At 41.4% G+C, this 17,304-nt stretch overlaps 1 protein-coding gene across 2 annotated transcripts in view; it reads left to right on the forward strand.

The window, feature by feature from the left end:
- MYH9 (myosin heavy chain 9) overlaps positions 1 to 17,304 on the forward strand; it is a 170,376-nt gene that overhangs the window by 40,283 nt on the left and 112,789 nt on the right. For both annotated transcript variants that reach the window (XM_073644107.1, XM_073644108.1), the window contains exon 3: positions 3,855 to 4,011. In XM_073644107.1, the coding sequence (XP_073500208.1) occupies positions 3,855 to 4,011 (157 nt within the window). The remainder of the gene's footprint in view (positions 1 to 3,854; positions 4,012 to 17,304) is intronic.

Below are 17,304 nucleotides of genomic sequence, written 5' to 3' on the forward strand. Positions count from 1 at the left end.
ATCTGTGCTACAGTTAATTTATCACTTAAACATGAGCCATGTATGAGGGAGTCAGAGGTTTGGCTTACTGACTCCACAGCCCTGATACAGTCATAATTATTTTACCACACAATTTCCAAAAAGTTAAAATGGATTATTTTTTCTTTCAAAATTTCACAATGTGGTAAAATAAATGGTGTCAAGTAAAAGTAGAACTCATCCCACAAAAAAACAAGCCCTCGTACATCTGTGGATGGAAAAATATTTATCGCTCTTGGAAGAAAAAAAGGGAAAAAAAATAAATTTGCAATGTCAATAAAAGGTTAGTGCGGTTCTGTAACTGTAAAAATTGTATGCTAAAATGTTAATGTTTAATCTGTGTGAGATCCCCTTTTTTTGTCATGTTGTGTCAGTAAACTGTAACCTGAACAGCCTGATTAAAGGGAATCTGTCAGTAGGATCAACCTTCCTGAGCAGTCTATATGGGCATGCAGGACATGGGAAGCTGAATAAAATGATACCTTGATGTCTGCAATCTGATGTCTTATTCCAGAGACATCCATGTTTTTCTCATATGTAAATGATCTCTTCCAGGCTACAGGCACAGGATGCTGTCTGGAAGATAACTGCCTCCAGAGATTATTTTACTTGAAGGGGAGTTACCAGTGTGAGACAAGTAACACAAAACAGGAGAAATGAACCTAGTCGTCTTGCAAACTTTTTTGCAGCTCTGCTGTACTGTAACAATATTGCAGCATTGTCTACCTGTGAGATGGAAGCTGAGCTGCAGATGAGTCAGGTATAATCGCACACAGCTCTGCAGTGAGATCAGGAGAGCAGAGAGCGGCCGTTACACATCGCACTGGTAACTCCCCTCCCCCTTCGTGTAAAATAACTCTGCCTCAAGAGCTTCTCTTCCAGGCAGCGTCCTCCCCATAGCCTGGAAGAGGTCATTTATATAGTGAGAAAAGATGATTTATCAATAGGGCATCTCGTATGAGACATACAGGTAGGATTTTTCTGAATTATATAATCTGTATGCTTTAGGTCGAATGTGGTGACAGATTCCCTTTACATAACATTGGTTCAAGTGTGTGTGTGTGTGTGTGTGTGTGTGTGTGTGTGTGTGTGTGTGTGTTTTTTATGTATTTTATTTACGAACATCATTTAGACCAAAATACAATCTTGTGCATGTAGCCTAACCAGGGAATTGTTCAATTTCAAATCATATGCCTTCCTTTCTGCATCTCATCAGACCCCTAGATTTTCACAAAGGTCATAGCAGAGGTAGCATATTAAGGGTGCACTCTCATTGTGACATTCTGATTGTAGACTACTCAAGCTTCCAAATGAACGACATGCAGATTTTTTTTTTTTTTTTAACCCTAAGCTGGATTTTAAATTTTGGAACAAATCAGTTCTGTACAAAAAACACGAGAAGTCTTATTGAACATACTTCTGGTCTTTGTGAAAGAATACCCCGTTCTTCCTGAAAACAAAATTGCAACAACTGATCAGAAAGCTTCTAAAACTCCTTTTTCAATAAGGAACACTGGGACTGCCATCTAGAATATCTGCAATTGTATTTGGACCGTTTCATACAGACCCCTACAAAGCTAATATTTTCCGTATGGTTCAAGGGACCTTTCTCACAGAAAGTGATTATTTTCCATCACCAGATGCCAGCACATGGCTTTGGGGAGTCCATACAAAGTAACAACATTTGAGATGGGCTTAAGGTATCATTTGTTAGTCCACTCACTTCAAGAAGCTTTGCAGATCTGAAAGCTCTCCAGATGACCAGGCAATGGACAATCGTTCTGTCTGGCTTTGAATGAAGGCCAGAGCTGTGGTGCTGTCTCAACAATAGCTGGTGGATGATAGAGTATTTTGAGAGTTCTTGGAGGAGAGTTTGTTTTAGGCAGAAAGGTCCGTACCATTCTTGACAGCTGTTCTTTCAAAGGGATGTGGTCTCTGATTTTAGTGGCAAAATAAAGAAATCTAGAAATAATGTAAATAAAACTAAGGGCAATAAAGGAACACCCGTATTGTGATTCTTCCTGGTCCAAGATCTCCCTGTTTTACTGGATGTCTGGTCTCAGAGCTGAAACACTAGACTGGCCGAAGAATCTCCAGTTTAAACCCAAAGGTGTGACAAACATCAGATACCTGTACCAATTCTGATGTTCTTCTTTAAATGCCCAAAAAGGAGCTGGTTTACTCCAAAGGAGATGAATCCTCAGGGGCCAGTTTTTTCAGAAGCTTTACCACTAGCTTTATTTACATTTTGTGTGCGCAATAAAAAGCCACTTCCAAGCAGAAGCCGCCTGATGAATGGACCAGCCACTTAACTGCTTTATGATTTACAACTCCTGAAGAGGTTAAAAGAAGCAAATAAGACTGAACAATATGACCTTGGGCAGATTTCAGAGCAGACCCACCTGAAGATGCTGTGCATTGCTCTACTTCAACAATTGATCTTTAAGATTTGAAAGAATTCCAGTTCTTGGTGTGAAACAAGCTTGGACCTGGAGACTAAAATCACCTTTTAACAAGTCTTCACTTGAGTCTAGCTGCTTGTACGTTTACCCCTTTCTGACATTGATTGTACTGCTACGTTTAGTGTTGGGTCCTTGTCTTTGATGCAGGCTTGAGAGCTGAGCCTGCATCTTTCCTGGCAGATGGCTGTGATGTTCAGCCATCATCTGCCTCGAACAGCTGCAAGTGCAGCTGAGCTCTGCCCTTTAACTCCTTATTTTACTGCAAAGCCCAGAGGAGCTGTTCCACATACCTGTTGTGATTTTGGCTTCCTGTTTGGATGCTATGGCAAATGGATGAAAGCTGGTGGGGGATTAGTAGGTCTGCTGAAGACAATCGTGCCTACCATTAAGCTTCTCTGTTGAAGTCAAGCCTGTGGCTGGGCTTTTATGGAAGACACTGTCTTTTATTTGCTGCAATACTATGGTATTGCGTTATGTAGCATAAGCGATTGGACAACTGCAAGTTCAGGTTCCTTTTTAAAGGTGCAAAAAATTTACAATGAGTGTTAAATAGAAGAAAAATTTAAAGTAGGAATGCAAATCACTTTTTTTCCCTAAAAAAAAATAAAGAAAAAAAATGCACATATTGCGGTCTGGTTCAATTTTTTTCAAAATACGCAATTACAGTAATTGGATCATAAATGCCATAAAGGAGAATCTTGAACTCTAGAATTTAGGTGTTGTTTTTTTTTTTTTTTTTTTGTCAAAGGGAATCTGTCAGCAGGTTTTTGCTATATAATCTGAGCAGCATAAGGCAAGAAATCCTGATTGGTTTTGTCTAATCTAGATGTAGCGGAGAGAAGTCTTCTGCTGTGTAACCCCACCCACACCCCTGACTGTCAGCAGTGTACATTGTGGCAAGCTGCTACTCAGTGGTGGGTTACACAGATTAGCCAGACTGCTGGTTCCTCTGAGCTGTAGTCCTGAAGTGTTTAATCTCCTGCTGTTTGTTGTAGTTTTGATGGAAACCAGGTTTAAACAGCCTTATCGGGGTCAACCAGGATCATCCCCATTATGCTGCTCTGAGAAAAATGGCAAAAACCTGCTGACAGTCTCTTAAATTTTGGAAGTGTGTAAATTTTCTGTCTCTTGGTGCTTCTGTTATAAAACACTGGAGGTGGGGAGAATGGGTGGGTTTTTATCCTGTCCCATCGGGAGGGGTTGGAACAGCTAAGCTGTCATGGAGACCCAAAAAAAAAAACCCTGCATGACGTAGAATTCCTCATTTTCTCCTACATCTGCCTTACAATCTTGGATCGCCATTTGTGTACTTGTGAATTCATTGTGTTTTTTTTTTTTGTTTTTTTTTTTTTGTTTTTTTTTTTCAATTTGCAGACTTACTCTGGCTTGTTTTGTGTGGTAATAAACCCATACAAGAACTTTCCAATTTACTCTGAAGAGATTGTTGATATGTATAAAGGAAAGAAAAGACATGAAATGCCTCCACATATATATGCCATCACCGATACTGCCTATCGCAGCATGATGCAAGGTAAATGTTTGCTCCCCCCTCAATGAAAGTTATTTGAATTGTTACAGCACTTTTGTTCCTAGTTATCTGAACTGTAGACTTGGTATACCATAGTGAGGCATAATTACAGGGTTAATCTACCTTGAGAAACTTATAGCAGGGAGAAGCAAGGCTGGGAAAACAGCTGCTGCCTCGTCAAATGTAGTTTAGTTGCAGTTTCACACCATCTTGTAGCCATAATCTTTTTCATCTTGGCTGTTATTGGTTCCTAAATGGGCAAATAAATGCTAGAAGAGTTTGAACAATCGGATGGGTAGTTGATACATGCTGAAATAAGGAGGTTGTGACTTGTGGTACCCCACTTGACTGTGGCTAGAAGGCTCTTGCTGCGTAAAAGCTTTGAATCAGGCATTCTGTCTTCGATAAATATCTGCACTAGACATGCCCTCAGACCACAAAAAAGCAAATCTGTGAATCCAGTGTGAGAAACAATGGCTGCACCACCTGATTAGCACTAATGAGGTAGCATGTTCAAACCTGCAGAACACTTGGTTGCAGTGACTGTCTATGTACAGAAAGCGCTAAGACAACGTGGACGACAGAAGTTCTAATATAACCGGAGTGTGGATAACTTTTGACAAATCCTATGCAACGTTTCAGTGTAAAACGTGTATGTTTTGTAATGAGGAAGTTTTCTTCTGGCTGCATGAATCATGTGACTGATTCCATTTTAAGGCGATGTTCACATAATTGTGGACACTGACAGCTTGGGGCACCTGTACAAGAAATGTTTGAGTCCCCCTCCTTTTATGGCGACCAAGATCACGCTTGTCATGTTCAGCACCATTCCTTGCATATTGGATTCTTATTTATAGCGCCCTGCCTTTATTACATACTGTCCTCTCGTTAGATATAAACTTAAATGACTGTTGGAGCATGGGAAAGCTTCTTTTCTGATGGAGGAGCTGATGGACTGGTGTTCTGGTCAGATGCTGCTCCATCAGCAGACATTTTACATCTAACAAGAGGACACTATGTAATAAAGGGTGCTGTGAATAACAAAAATAAGAAACCTCAAGGTAAGAAACTGTGCTGTAGATGACAAGAGATAATATGTAGTAATAGACGGCGCGCCACATAACAGGATGCTACATAATAAAGGATGACACCATACATAGAGGGGATGTTGCGTTATATACAGGGTGGTCCAAAAGTAGGTGGCCAGAAAATACTAACATTTTATTTTGATTGATATATAAAATTATATTTACTAACACAAGCATAACATTAACAATTAAATTTTATTCTGCACCATAATACGAAAGCCCTTAAATTTTATCAACGCAGGTGCTCAAACTGTTTTCCATTATAATTTGCACAGCTTTGAAGTCTGCCTCTTACGCTTCGAAAAACTTTTTCTGCACAAGTCTCTTTGGGTATTAATTTCTTGTAATGCATCGCTTATGTAATTTTTCAAATCACTGACACTTTTTGGTTTTCGACTATAAACTTTTGTCCTTGAGTACTCCCCAAAAGAAAAAATCCATTGGGGTCAAGTCTGGTGAACGTGCCAGCCAATCAAGTGGGCCTCTTCAGCCAATCCATTTATTACGAAATGTTTGAAGATACTCGCGGACTACTCTTGAATAATGTGGAGGGGCCCCATCTTGTTGGAAATAAAGGTCATTTGAATTAAGCTGTTGCTGTAACTGGGGAACAACTTGATTCATTAGAATTTCGAGATACTTATCTCCTGTGACTGTTCCATCAAAGAATATTGGTCCCTAAACACCAAAACTTGAAATACCACCCCAAACATTGACACCAGGCTCATTAAGTTGTTGCTCTAATGTTAACTGTATGTTCTCATTATACCAGTAAATACAATTATGTCTGTTAATATGGCCGGATAACTTGAAAGAAGCTTCATTACTCCACATAATGTTATCTAAAATTACTGGATTTTGTTTAATAAATCTCCCCCTTCATAACCTTATTACACTCTCTGTCCACCTACTTTTGGACTACCCTGTATAATAAAGGGGAAACTAAGGACGGCGGAATGTATAACAAGAACGTACTCTATACTAAGGGACGGTGCTATATATATATATATATATATATATATATATATATATATATATATATATATATATATATATATATATATATATATATATATATATATATATATATATATATATATATATATATATATATATATATATATATATATATATATATATATATATATATATAAATAATCAAATTGGGTTATATACTAGGGGACTGTACTATACACAAGGCTACATTCCTTTGTCAGTGTGCTGCAAAAATTTTTTTTTCTTGGACAGCACACAGACCCATTTAGTGTTTTATTCTGACCCTCAAAATCAGAGCAGAAAAGGTCATGTGCTGAGTTTTGCAGATCTCATTCTTGAATGTGATTTTCATGGATAGGTGACTGGATCCGTGAAACTGAGTAAGTGTACTGTCCAATAAAAAAAATCTGACGGCACACAGACATTTCACAGGAATGTGAGAATGGCCAAACGGAGGTTGTTTTACTAATAACAGAATTCCAATAAGTTACACAGTATAAAACTATGTGCGCACAATCAGGATTTGAAGCAGAATTTTCCTGAGCGTTTCTGCGTCTCCTTGGCAGGAAAAAACTGCGGAGAAACCATGCGATTTTGACGCGTTTTTGGAGCTAAATAAAGTTATTTGGTGGGACATTGCTTTAAACCTCGGATTACCATCCGAACTGGGGTGATTATATTGGTTAATTTTAAATGATTAAAGAATGTGTCTGTTGTATAATAGTGTTTGCTCGGGCTGTGTTTAACGCGTTACTTTAAATAGCTATGGTCATGAAAGGGTCTAATTGATACCTTGTCATCACCAAACAAAAGAGCTAGCTGTCAGCCAGTCCCATTCACCCAATCTTCATTAGCATTTCTATTCACGTAATTTATGTGGGAGCTGTGAGCTCCTATTTTTAGCCTAGGAAGGTGCCATTAGGCAAATGTGGTCCCTGGCCATTAACAGCTCACAACTGTTTTCATTAGCCACTACGTCCCCAGGAACAGCAAGAAGCAGCGCTTTTACGCAGCGTATTTTTACTGCGTCCAAAACACTGTTCTAATGCTACACTTTTGTCGGTACATGTGAATCCACCGCATATGACACTTCAGTTGGTCAAAATCTACCGCAGAGACTAGCGTGTCTGCTATAGAAATTGACATGCTGCGGTGAGTTTGGGTACGTGGCCACGGTCAGGTTTGATGCTACGTTTTTATACCGCGTCAAACCCGCAGCGTCCAGATGTTACAGCATAGTGGATGGGATCTCTATAAATCCCATGTCCACTATGCGTGCATCAGAGGCTGCGAATCGCCCGTGGACACTGACATGCTTCGTGTCTTTCAGGACCGAAGCATGTCAAATTCTCTTGTGGAGCCGCTAGTCTCAACAAAAATTTGACCACTAGAAAGCATTGAATGCAATAAATCCGCATGGTTCAGTGAACACATGTTGATTTACCTGCATTCAATAGAATGCATTGTATTGGACGCAGCAAAAAATATGCTTCCCAAGTGCTGCTACGTCCTGTTCCTGGGCACAGAACCTAAAATTAAATAAAAATGGTGTGGGCTCCCGAGTCATTCTTATAACCAGCAGATGGAAAGCCGACCGCAGGGGGCTGATATTAGTAGCCGGGGAAGGGGCCATTTGCCAACAATATTCCCTGGCTATTAATATGAGCCCACAGCGGTTTGTTTAGCCTTTATGGGCTAGATTACAGGGGGGCCCCAGAAAAAAAAATTGACATGGGGGTCCCCCTATAAAATCTAACCAGAAAAGGCTAAACACAGCTGTGGGCTGATATTAATAGCCAGGGAAGAGGCCATAAATACTAGCCCCCTCTGCGGCTATTAATATCACCCCTCAGCAGTCCCAGAAATGGTGCATCCGTAAGATGCGCCAAATCTGGCGCTTGGCTTCTGCTCTTCCCACTGCCCTGTAGCAGTGGGGTTGGGGTTCACGTCAGCCTTGTATTGGCGGCTGACGTGAAGCTCAGGTTAGTAATGGAGGGCGTCTGTAAGACTCTCCCATCACTAACCGCGTAGTAAAGTTGTCGGCGCTTTTTCAATAAATACACGGCCAGAATAAAGTGTTAATGAAATGAACACACTGTTTTAAATAAAAAAAAAATTATTGTACACTGTCCGTGAAGCCATCGATCCTCTTAAAAAATATATATATATATATATATATATATATATATATATATATATATATATATATATATATATATATATATATATATATATATATATATATATATATATATATATATATATATATATATATATATATATATAGTAAAAACGACCATATCCCTCACTTGTCCGCCATCACGATGCAGTCCATCATTACCGCGGATTGTGTCTCGGCGATCCGGGTCACTTCTACAGCAGTGACATCAGCAATCACTGATGTCACTACTGTAGAAGCTAGCAATGTACACTGAAAGGTGTGTAAAATCACTCCTGTCAGAATACATGCTGCTGCAGTAGGTCACTAAGGTTAATTAGCTGATCAGCCCACAGTGAGGTCAGGTCCACAGGTCCTGGTAGCACAGTACACTGCTGGGAGCGAGCGCGCTCCCTGCAGTGTACCGCTGACTGCCGGGGAGAGGGCAACACTGGGGGGCGCCGAACAGGTGAGGTATAAGGTTGTTTTTGTTTTTTTTACTCTTGGTGGTTCCCGGCTCTGCTGAAGAGAACTACTGCTCCCATCAGCAACGCCACTCTCGCTGTTATTGGCGGTCAGATGAGGGGAGTAGTACTCCTCTGCTGACCGGGTACCACCCGCACCGTGTTTCCACTGCGACTTTGCGCCTATTGGCTTTAATTGAAGCGCATCAAATCCGCAGGTATAAATGTTATACCTGCGGATTTGATGCAGTCCAAATATAGTTAATGGGCACAAATTTGCGGCGTCCGATTCTGCGCCGTGCTGGGCCTTGCAGTGCCACAGAAGCCTGTGATACCACAATCGCCGCTCCTGCTACAGAAGACAACTGTGTGAATTTTTTGATCCGTCCTCATACACCCCAATCCACCTCTCCTCCTTCCCATCCGCCTTTCTGCCACCAAGTGCTAATCATTACTTGATCAGTACTTGATCGCTCGACTTTAATCTGTGTTGTTTTTTTTTTTTTTTCGTGCTTTCTGCAGCGGCTGAGCGCTGGTCAGTGACCACAGATCACTGATCCGCACTTGTAGTTTTTCCAAGTCTTTTTCTCTGAGGATTTTGTAAACCTCACGGTGGGCCAAACTAATTTGTACGCTCATCAATTTTTGGAACAAAACCCCTCCATTTTCTAACTGGTCTCCTGTAGACGCAGTAGAAATGAAGTTTTGGGGCCAGATCCTTCATATGGGGATACTGAAGAAGCCAGAAGTTCAGCAATACTGGAGTGTTGACATTTTGTAGAACACTCCAGTGTTCCAAATGGTCATGACCCGGAAACGTTTTGAGGCCATCCACAAGTTCTTGCATTACAACGATAATGCAAGGTGTCCTGCACGCGATTACCCGAACTTTGATAGTCTTTTCAAAGTTCGGCCGGTCATCGAGCACTTCAATGAGTTTGCTGAAGTGTATGTGCCCCAAAGGGACATCTGTGTGGATGAGTTCTTAATCCATTTGAAGGGGCGGCTTAGATTCCGGCAGTACCTGCCCAGTAAAAGGTCCAGGTACGGAATCAAGCTGTATAAACTTTGTGAGAGTACCTCAGGGTACACTCACAAGTTTAGACTTTGCGAAGGGAAGGACTCCCAGAATGAACCCCCTGAATGCCCCCCTGTCCTGGGAGTGAATGGGAAAATTGTGTGGGATTTGGCGCACCCACTGCTGGATAAAAGTTATCACTTGTACGTGGATAACTTTTATACAAGTATCCCGCTCTTCAAGTCCCTCTCTGCGCGACCTACCACAGCTTGCGGTACTGTCCGCAAAAATCAGAGAGGCCCCCCAAAGAAGCTAATTGGGCTGCTGCTCAGAAGGGGTGAGTGCAGAGCCCAATGTAGCGACCACCTATTGGTGGTCAAGTACAAGGACAAGAGGGATGTCCTTCTCTTGACCACCATACATGGTGATGGCAGCACCCTCGGCACTGTAGGAGGTTCCACTACACAGATTGTCAAACCTGACACTGTAGTGAGGTACAACAAGTACATGGACTGAGTTGATCTCTCTGATCAAGTCCTCCAGCCGTACAGTGCTTTTGAGAAAGTCCAAGGTATGGTACAAGAAGCTGGCCGTGCACATCGTACAGATGGCAATGCACAACGCTTTCCTTCTGTCACAATGTACAAGCCAGACTTCTACGTCGTATGTTCACTTCCAGGAGGTAGTTATCAAGGCCATGATATTTGGCAGCGGTGACGGAGCGGGCCCCAGTACTTCCGAAACTGAAGGACCTCGAATTATACCAGGCCAGCATTTCCCGGGAGAGGTCCCTCAAACAGGAAAAAAAGGTAAGTCACAAAAGTGCCGAGTGTGTTCCAAAAGGGAATAGGCAAGGATATCCCTTACCAATGCGACACCTGCCCCGACAAACCTGGCCTGTGCATGAAAGAATGCTTCAAAAGGTACCATACTTCCATGCACTACTAAATTAATTTCTGACAAATGACAACCTGACGAACACTACACAGCTGACAGTGTTCGTCAGGTTGTCATACGTCACTTGTGTGGTGTTCGTCAGGTTGTCCTATACAACTGACATACTACATAAGATTCACAAATCTGTTATATCTGTTCCAAAAAGGGAGCACTTATTGGGCTTTTCTACTGTTTAGGCACATCAGGGGCTCTGAGAACTTGACATGACACCCGCAGACCATTCCATCAAAGTCTGCATTCCAAAGCATCACTCCTTCCCTTCAGAGCCCTGCCATCCACCCACATATGGCCACAAATGGCTTTCCCCCATATATAGGCTATCCGTGTACTCAGGAGAAATTGCACAACAACTTTTGGTTTCCAATTTCTCCTGGTACCCTTGTGAAAATAAAAAAAAATTAAAGTAAAATTTTAGTGAAAAAAGTTAAAAGTACATGTTTTCCGTTCACGTTCAATTAATTGCGGTTTCCAAAATTGTGCTGATGTAAAGTAGACATGTGGGAAATGTTAATTAACTATTTTGTGTGACCTATCTCTCTGATTTAAGGGCATGAAAATTCAAAGTTTGAAAATTGCGAAATGTTCGCCAAATTTCCGTTTTTTTTCACGAACTCAAGTGATATCAAAAATTTTTTACCACTATCATGAAGTACAATATGTCACGAAAAAACAGTCTCCGAATCAGAGGGATCCTTTGAAGCGTTCCAGAGTTCTTACCTCATAAAGTGACAGTGGTCAGAATTGTAAAAATTGGCCTGGTCATTAACGTGCACACCACCCTGGGGGTTAAAGGGGTTTTAATAACATGAGCAATTGCATAATGCATAAGAAAAACAATAACAATCCAGAAGAGGCAACTAGACAGCAGTGAGGATGAGGATCCTGGAATCAACTCCCATCTAGTGGTGTCAGTGCTGAACTGTCTACGGAGGTGATTTTTATTTTTATTTATTTATTTTTTTTTTTTTTGAGGCCCTCCAGCAACTCCGATCTAGTCTCCTCAGCAGTGAAGCGTCTAGATCGGAGTGGCTAAAGCGAGGAGCACAAAAAATCACCTCCAATCTAGACACTTCACTGCTGAGGAGAGTAGATCATAGTTGCTGGAGTGAGGATCTCCGATCTAGACACTACCTTGCAGGGAGCAGTATTCAAATACATGGGCGGCGCCAGCAGTGACTGAATGCTGCGTCCACCCATGTCTGAATATGAGACTCACACCCCTATGACTGAATGAGCAGGTAGGATCTAATTATATATAGTTATAAAATCATATTACCACCGATTTTATCCACTTCGCGCCAGAGCTTGTTTTTGCCTTCGTGACCAGGCCAATTTTTTCAATTCTGACCACTGTCACTTTATGAAGTAATTACTCTGGAACGCTTCAACGGATCCCCCTGATTCTGAGATTGTTTTTTCGTGACATATTGTACTTCATGATTGTGGTAAAATTTCTTCGATATCACTTGCGTTTTTGGCGAAAATTTTGCAATTTTCAAACTTTGAATTTTCATGCCCTTAAATCAGAGAGATGTCACGCAAAATAGTTAATAACTAACATTTCCCACATGTCTACTTTACATCGGCACAATTTTGGAACCAAAATTTTTTTTTTGTTAGGAAGCTGTAAGGGTTAAAAGTTGACCAGCGATTTCTCTTTTTTCCAACAAAATTTACAAAAACATTTCTTTAGGGACCACATCTTATTTGAAGTGACTTTGAGGGGCCTTTATGACAGAAAATACCCAAAAGTGACACCATTCTAAAAACTGCACCCCTCAAGGTACTCAAAACCACATTCAAGAAGTTTATTAACCCTTCAGGTGTTTCACGGGAATTTTTGGAATGTGGAAGAAAACGATGAACATTTAACTTTTTTTCACAAAAATGTTACTTTAGACCCAATTATTTTCACAAGGTTATCAGGAAAAAATAGACTACACAATTTGTAGTGCAATTTCTCATGAGCGCGCTGATACCCCATATGTGAGAGAGAACCACTGTTTTGGCGCACTGCAGGGTTCGGAAGGGAAGGAGCGCCATTAGACTTTTTGAATGTAAAATTTGTTTGAATAATTAGCGGACACAATGTTGCATTTGGAGAGCTCCTGATGTGCCTACACAGTGGAAACCCCCCACAAGTGACACCATTTTGGAAACTAGACCCCTTAGGGAACTTATCTAGATGTGTGGTGAGCACCTTGAATCCCAAGGTGCTTCACAGAAGTTTATAATGTTGAGCTGTAAAAATAAAACTTTCACGTTTTTCATCCCTTAATTTTGCATTATCATAAGGGTAATAGGAGAAATTGTACCATGAAATTTGTTGTGCAATTTCTCCTGAGTACGCAGATACCCCATATGTGAGGGAAAACCACTGCTTTGGTGTACGGCAGGGTTCGGAAGAGAAAGGAGCGCTATGTTGGCTGGGATAGGTTGCAGACACCAGGTCACATTTGAAGAGTCGCTGACATGCCGAAACAGCAGAAACCCCAACAAGTGACCCCATTTTGTAAACTACACCTCTCAAGGAATTCATCTAGGGAAGTAGTGAGCATTTTTTAATTTTTTAATTTATACCATTGGGCAGTGAAAAAAGCATAATTATATTTTTACCACAAAAAAAATGTTTTACCCTCATTTTACATTTTCACACAGGGCAATGGGTAAAAATGGTGCCGAAATGTGTCACACAACTTCTTCTAAACGTGGCAATACCCCATATGTGGCTGTACTGTACCGCTTAGCCATACGGCGAGATCTGGGGGGGACGGAGCGCTATTTGACAATTGGAGAACAAATTATTGTAGAATAGGCATTTGGATTTGGGAGCACAAAATTTTCTTTATTTCTTTTGGGGGGCAATGGCCATTTCACTTTTCCAGAGCCTTTCTGCTACCAGTAACTTGGAAGTCCCTTATATTTTTAACAGATGACGGACCTGAGTGGGGACTAGCTTTTTTTGAGGACTGAGTTGAAGCTTTTATTGGGAACACTTTACGTAACCTTTTTCTGGCGCTCTAGGCTGAGCACTTACATCGGGGTTTCCATCTAAATTTCCAAGTGATGTAATTCAGATGAAACCCCTGTGGGATCCATTCACTGTAATGAGGCAGCAGAGTTGCTCTCGACTCCGTCTGGCCTCTGTTTAGCGGTGTCCTTTTTTTTTTTTTTTTTTCTCCCAGAAGTGCACAAAACTGGCCACCCGCACTTTTATGCACGCCTGAAAAAACTGACACCGTGGAATCACAGGCCAGACAGCATCCACAGTGGCCTATATCTGCCTCCATTACAGGGAATCTTCCGTCATGGGTTCCGTCTAAATCGCGTATTTCAGAGATTCACATGGAAACTCTGGTTTAAGTGCTCAGCGCAGAACGCAAGATAAATGTGAGCAGAGCCTTACTGCGATCTTTGGGAGACATCATAAACAAATCAGTAGCAGGTGAAGAATTGGTTTTATTTTTTACGCCGTTCCTTGTGCGGTATAAGTGATGAGATTACTTTATTCTTCAGGTCGGTGCGATTAGAGATACCAGATTTATATCGGGTTTTTATGACTGACAGCTGTCACACACTAAGACACTTTTTTTTGCAAAATCTAGTTTTTGCATCGCCATATTTTGAGAGCTATAATTTTTCCATATTTCGGCCGGCAGTCATGTGATAGTTTTTTTTTTTTTTTGCAGGACGAGTTGACCTTTTCATTGGTACCATTTTTGGGTACGTGACATTTTTTGATCGCTTTCTATTCTGTTTTTTGGGAGGTAAAAATAACAAAAACCAACAATTCAGGAATTTGTTTTTTTTTTATGCCATTCTGCATGTGGTAAAAGTGACAAGGCAGCATTATTCTTCGGGTTAGTACGTTTACAGCGATACTACACTTACTGTATATTATGTTTTGGTGCTTTTACACAATAAAACAATTTTATAGAAAACCTTTTTTTGCATCGCTTTATTCTGAGAGCTATAACTTTTATTTTTCGGCTGATGGAGCTGTATGGCGGCTTTTTTTTTTTTCCTGAACAAGATGGCATTTTCAGCGGTACCATTTTTATTTCCATTTTGCTTTTTGATCGCATTTTTTTTCCACTTTTTGTTTGGCGACATGATGAAAAAGCATAGTTTTTTGCTCCGTTTTTTATTTTTATTACGGTGTGCACAGAAGGAGTTAATTAGTGTGACAGTTTTATAGATCGGGTTTTTTCAGACGCGGCAATACCAAATGTGTACTTTTTGTTTTTGGATAAATATATGGATTTATTGGTTTAATATTTTATTTATTTTTTTATTGTGATTTTTTTTTTTTTTTTTTTTTTATAGCAGTTTGAAAATATTTTTTAGACTTTTTTTACATTTTTACTTAGTCCTGTATGGGACATTAACTTTAATTTTTCTAATCACTGTTCTCATACAATGCAATAGACATGTATTGCATTGTATGAGAGCTTTGCTGACAGTTTCACACGGTCTCCTGCTAGACTTGAGCTGCAGGCTGAGCCTAGCAGGACACCGTACATGGCAGACCCGGAGGCAGTCATGTAACCTCCGGCTGCCATGACAATGGCAGGTCCTGTCAGACGTCAGGGGACTGTCGGAGAGGTAAGTGGACGACCCCCTCTCCTCTCACTGTCTTCTAAATGCCACGATCACTATAGATCGCGGCATATAGAAGATAGCAAAGGGTTAACATCATTGGGACCTGATCCAATCAGGTCCCGATGTCCCCTGTCAGAGCTGTCGCTCTGCACTGCACCCGCAGCGCTTGCAGGACCCTGGGGGTCCTGAGGGCTGCGGGGCCACCGACGTTTCGTCGGCGCTGCACAGAGCCCAGGTAGCGCCGACGTTTATGTGCAGTGGGCGGTCTGGAAGCGGTTAATGAAAAAAGCTGGTTAGTGATTAACATTGCATCACTAACAAAGCAATGGGGGCAGTGTTCATAGCAACTATGACATGACAGGTTCCCTTTAAAAGACCCCCTATGGCAAGATCTTGCGCCCCCACACACCCCACAATCGTAGTTGTGGGTGCCAATCATTGCCATAGTACCCTGAGTCGGAAAAGCTGAGCTTTCAGCTACCGGGAGTAGCAGAAACCCTGGAGAACATGATCAGGGCCGGGTTTTTTTTCTGTCCCTGATCACATGATAAAACTGGCTATCACGTAAAAAAAGAGATCCAGTGTAAAAATGATTTTGCTCTCCTGACATGATCTAACTTGTGCACCCCCTTGATCATCCCCTTAGTCTGATTAATTTTTATTTTATAATTTTTCTTTCATTTTTTCCGTTGAGGGTAGTTTTAAAAGTTGCATAAAAACAATATGAAGACCTATTCATTATGACGACCTAATGTTATCAAATTCTGAATGCTTACTTTAAGGCTGAGTTCACACGATGCGTTTTTCGTGCGTTTCCGCGGCGTTTTTGCAGTTGTGTAAACGCCGCGGAAAAGCATGAAAAACGCATGGTAGAAGGGCAGCAATGTTCCCCAATTGAAATCCGCATGTACTGTGCCCATGATGCGGATTTTTCCGCAGCGTAAACGCTGCGGTCAAAAATCCGCAGCATGTCAATTTTGCGGAAACGCTGCTCTTTTGCCGCCATTGACTTGCATTAGACCGCATGGAATCCGCATCACTGTATATGTTGATGCGCTTTTCATGCGGTCTAATGTGCGGATGGTACCCGGGTGTGGATGAGAGGACTCTCTTCCAGACCCAGGTACCATTAAAAAAAAAAGAATAAAATAAAAAATACATATATTCTCACCTTCTGACGGCCCGCGCTGCGTCCTGCCGGCTTCCCGTGCACTTCGCGGTTGAATGAAGGACCTTCGCTGACGTCAGTCATGTGACGGGTCACGTGACGCTGACATCGGAAGGTCCTACAGTCTTCACTGCCGGCAGCCGGGACCGATGAAGCAGGACACCGGGGGCCATCAGAGGGTAACGTATAGATTTATTTTTTATTTTTTGACATCACACACTATATAAATCCATGCCGGTTGCATGGATTTATATAGTGTGAAGTTGTCGAGCACTTTCCAAGTGATGCTAAAATCGCTTGGGAAACGCTTGTCAACCCGCATGCGGAAATGAAAGTGAAGACCGCTTCATTTCCGCATGTCCCTGGCAGGAAACCGCATGTACAATCCGCATGCGTTTTTTCCTGCCAGAGAGATGCAGAAACGCTCAGGAAAAAATCCTGAGCATTTCTGCATCGTGTGCACATACCCTAACACGGGATAAAATCCTTGGGGGTGTAGTTTCCAAAATGGGGTTACTTGTGAGGGGTTTCTGCTGTTTAAGTACCTTAGGGGCCCTGCAAATGTGAAATGTCGCCTGCAATCTTTCAGCCAAATTTCTGTTTCAAAATTCAAATATTGCTCATGCCGTTTGTCCAAACAGAACCTTTTGATTGCATGTGGGGTATTGTCGTGCTCATAAGAAAGTGGGTAACAAAGTGGGGGGGTCCACTTTCTCATGTTTAACCTCTTACAAAAGTGAGAAAAACTGGGGCTAAAGCAAGATTTTAGAGGTAAATTTCCAGTTTTGAGGTATGAAGGGTACAGTTTTTTAAAATGTTACTTTTGAGGCGTTTCCCATATATTG

This window comes from Phyllobates terribilis, unplaced genomic scaffold, assembly GCF_046119375.1.
Source record: "Phyllobates terribilis strain yellow unplaced genomic scaffold, ASM4611937v1 Scaffold_8__6_contigs__length_399053987, whole genome shotgun sequence".
NCBI lineage: Eukaryota > Metazoa > Chordata > Amphibia > Anura > Dendrobatidae > Phyllobates > Phyllobates terribilis.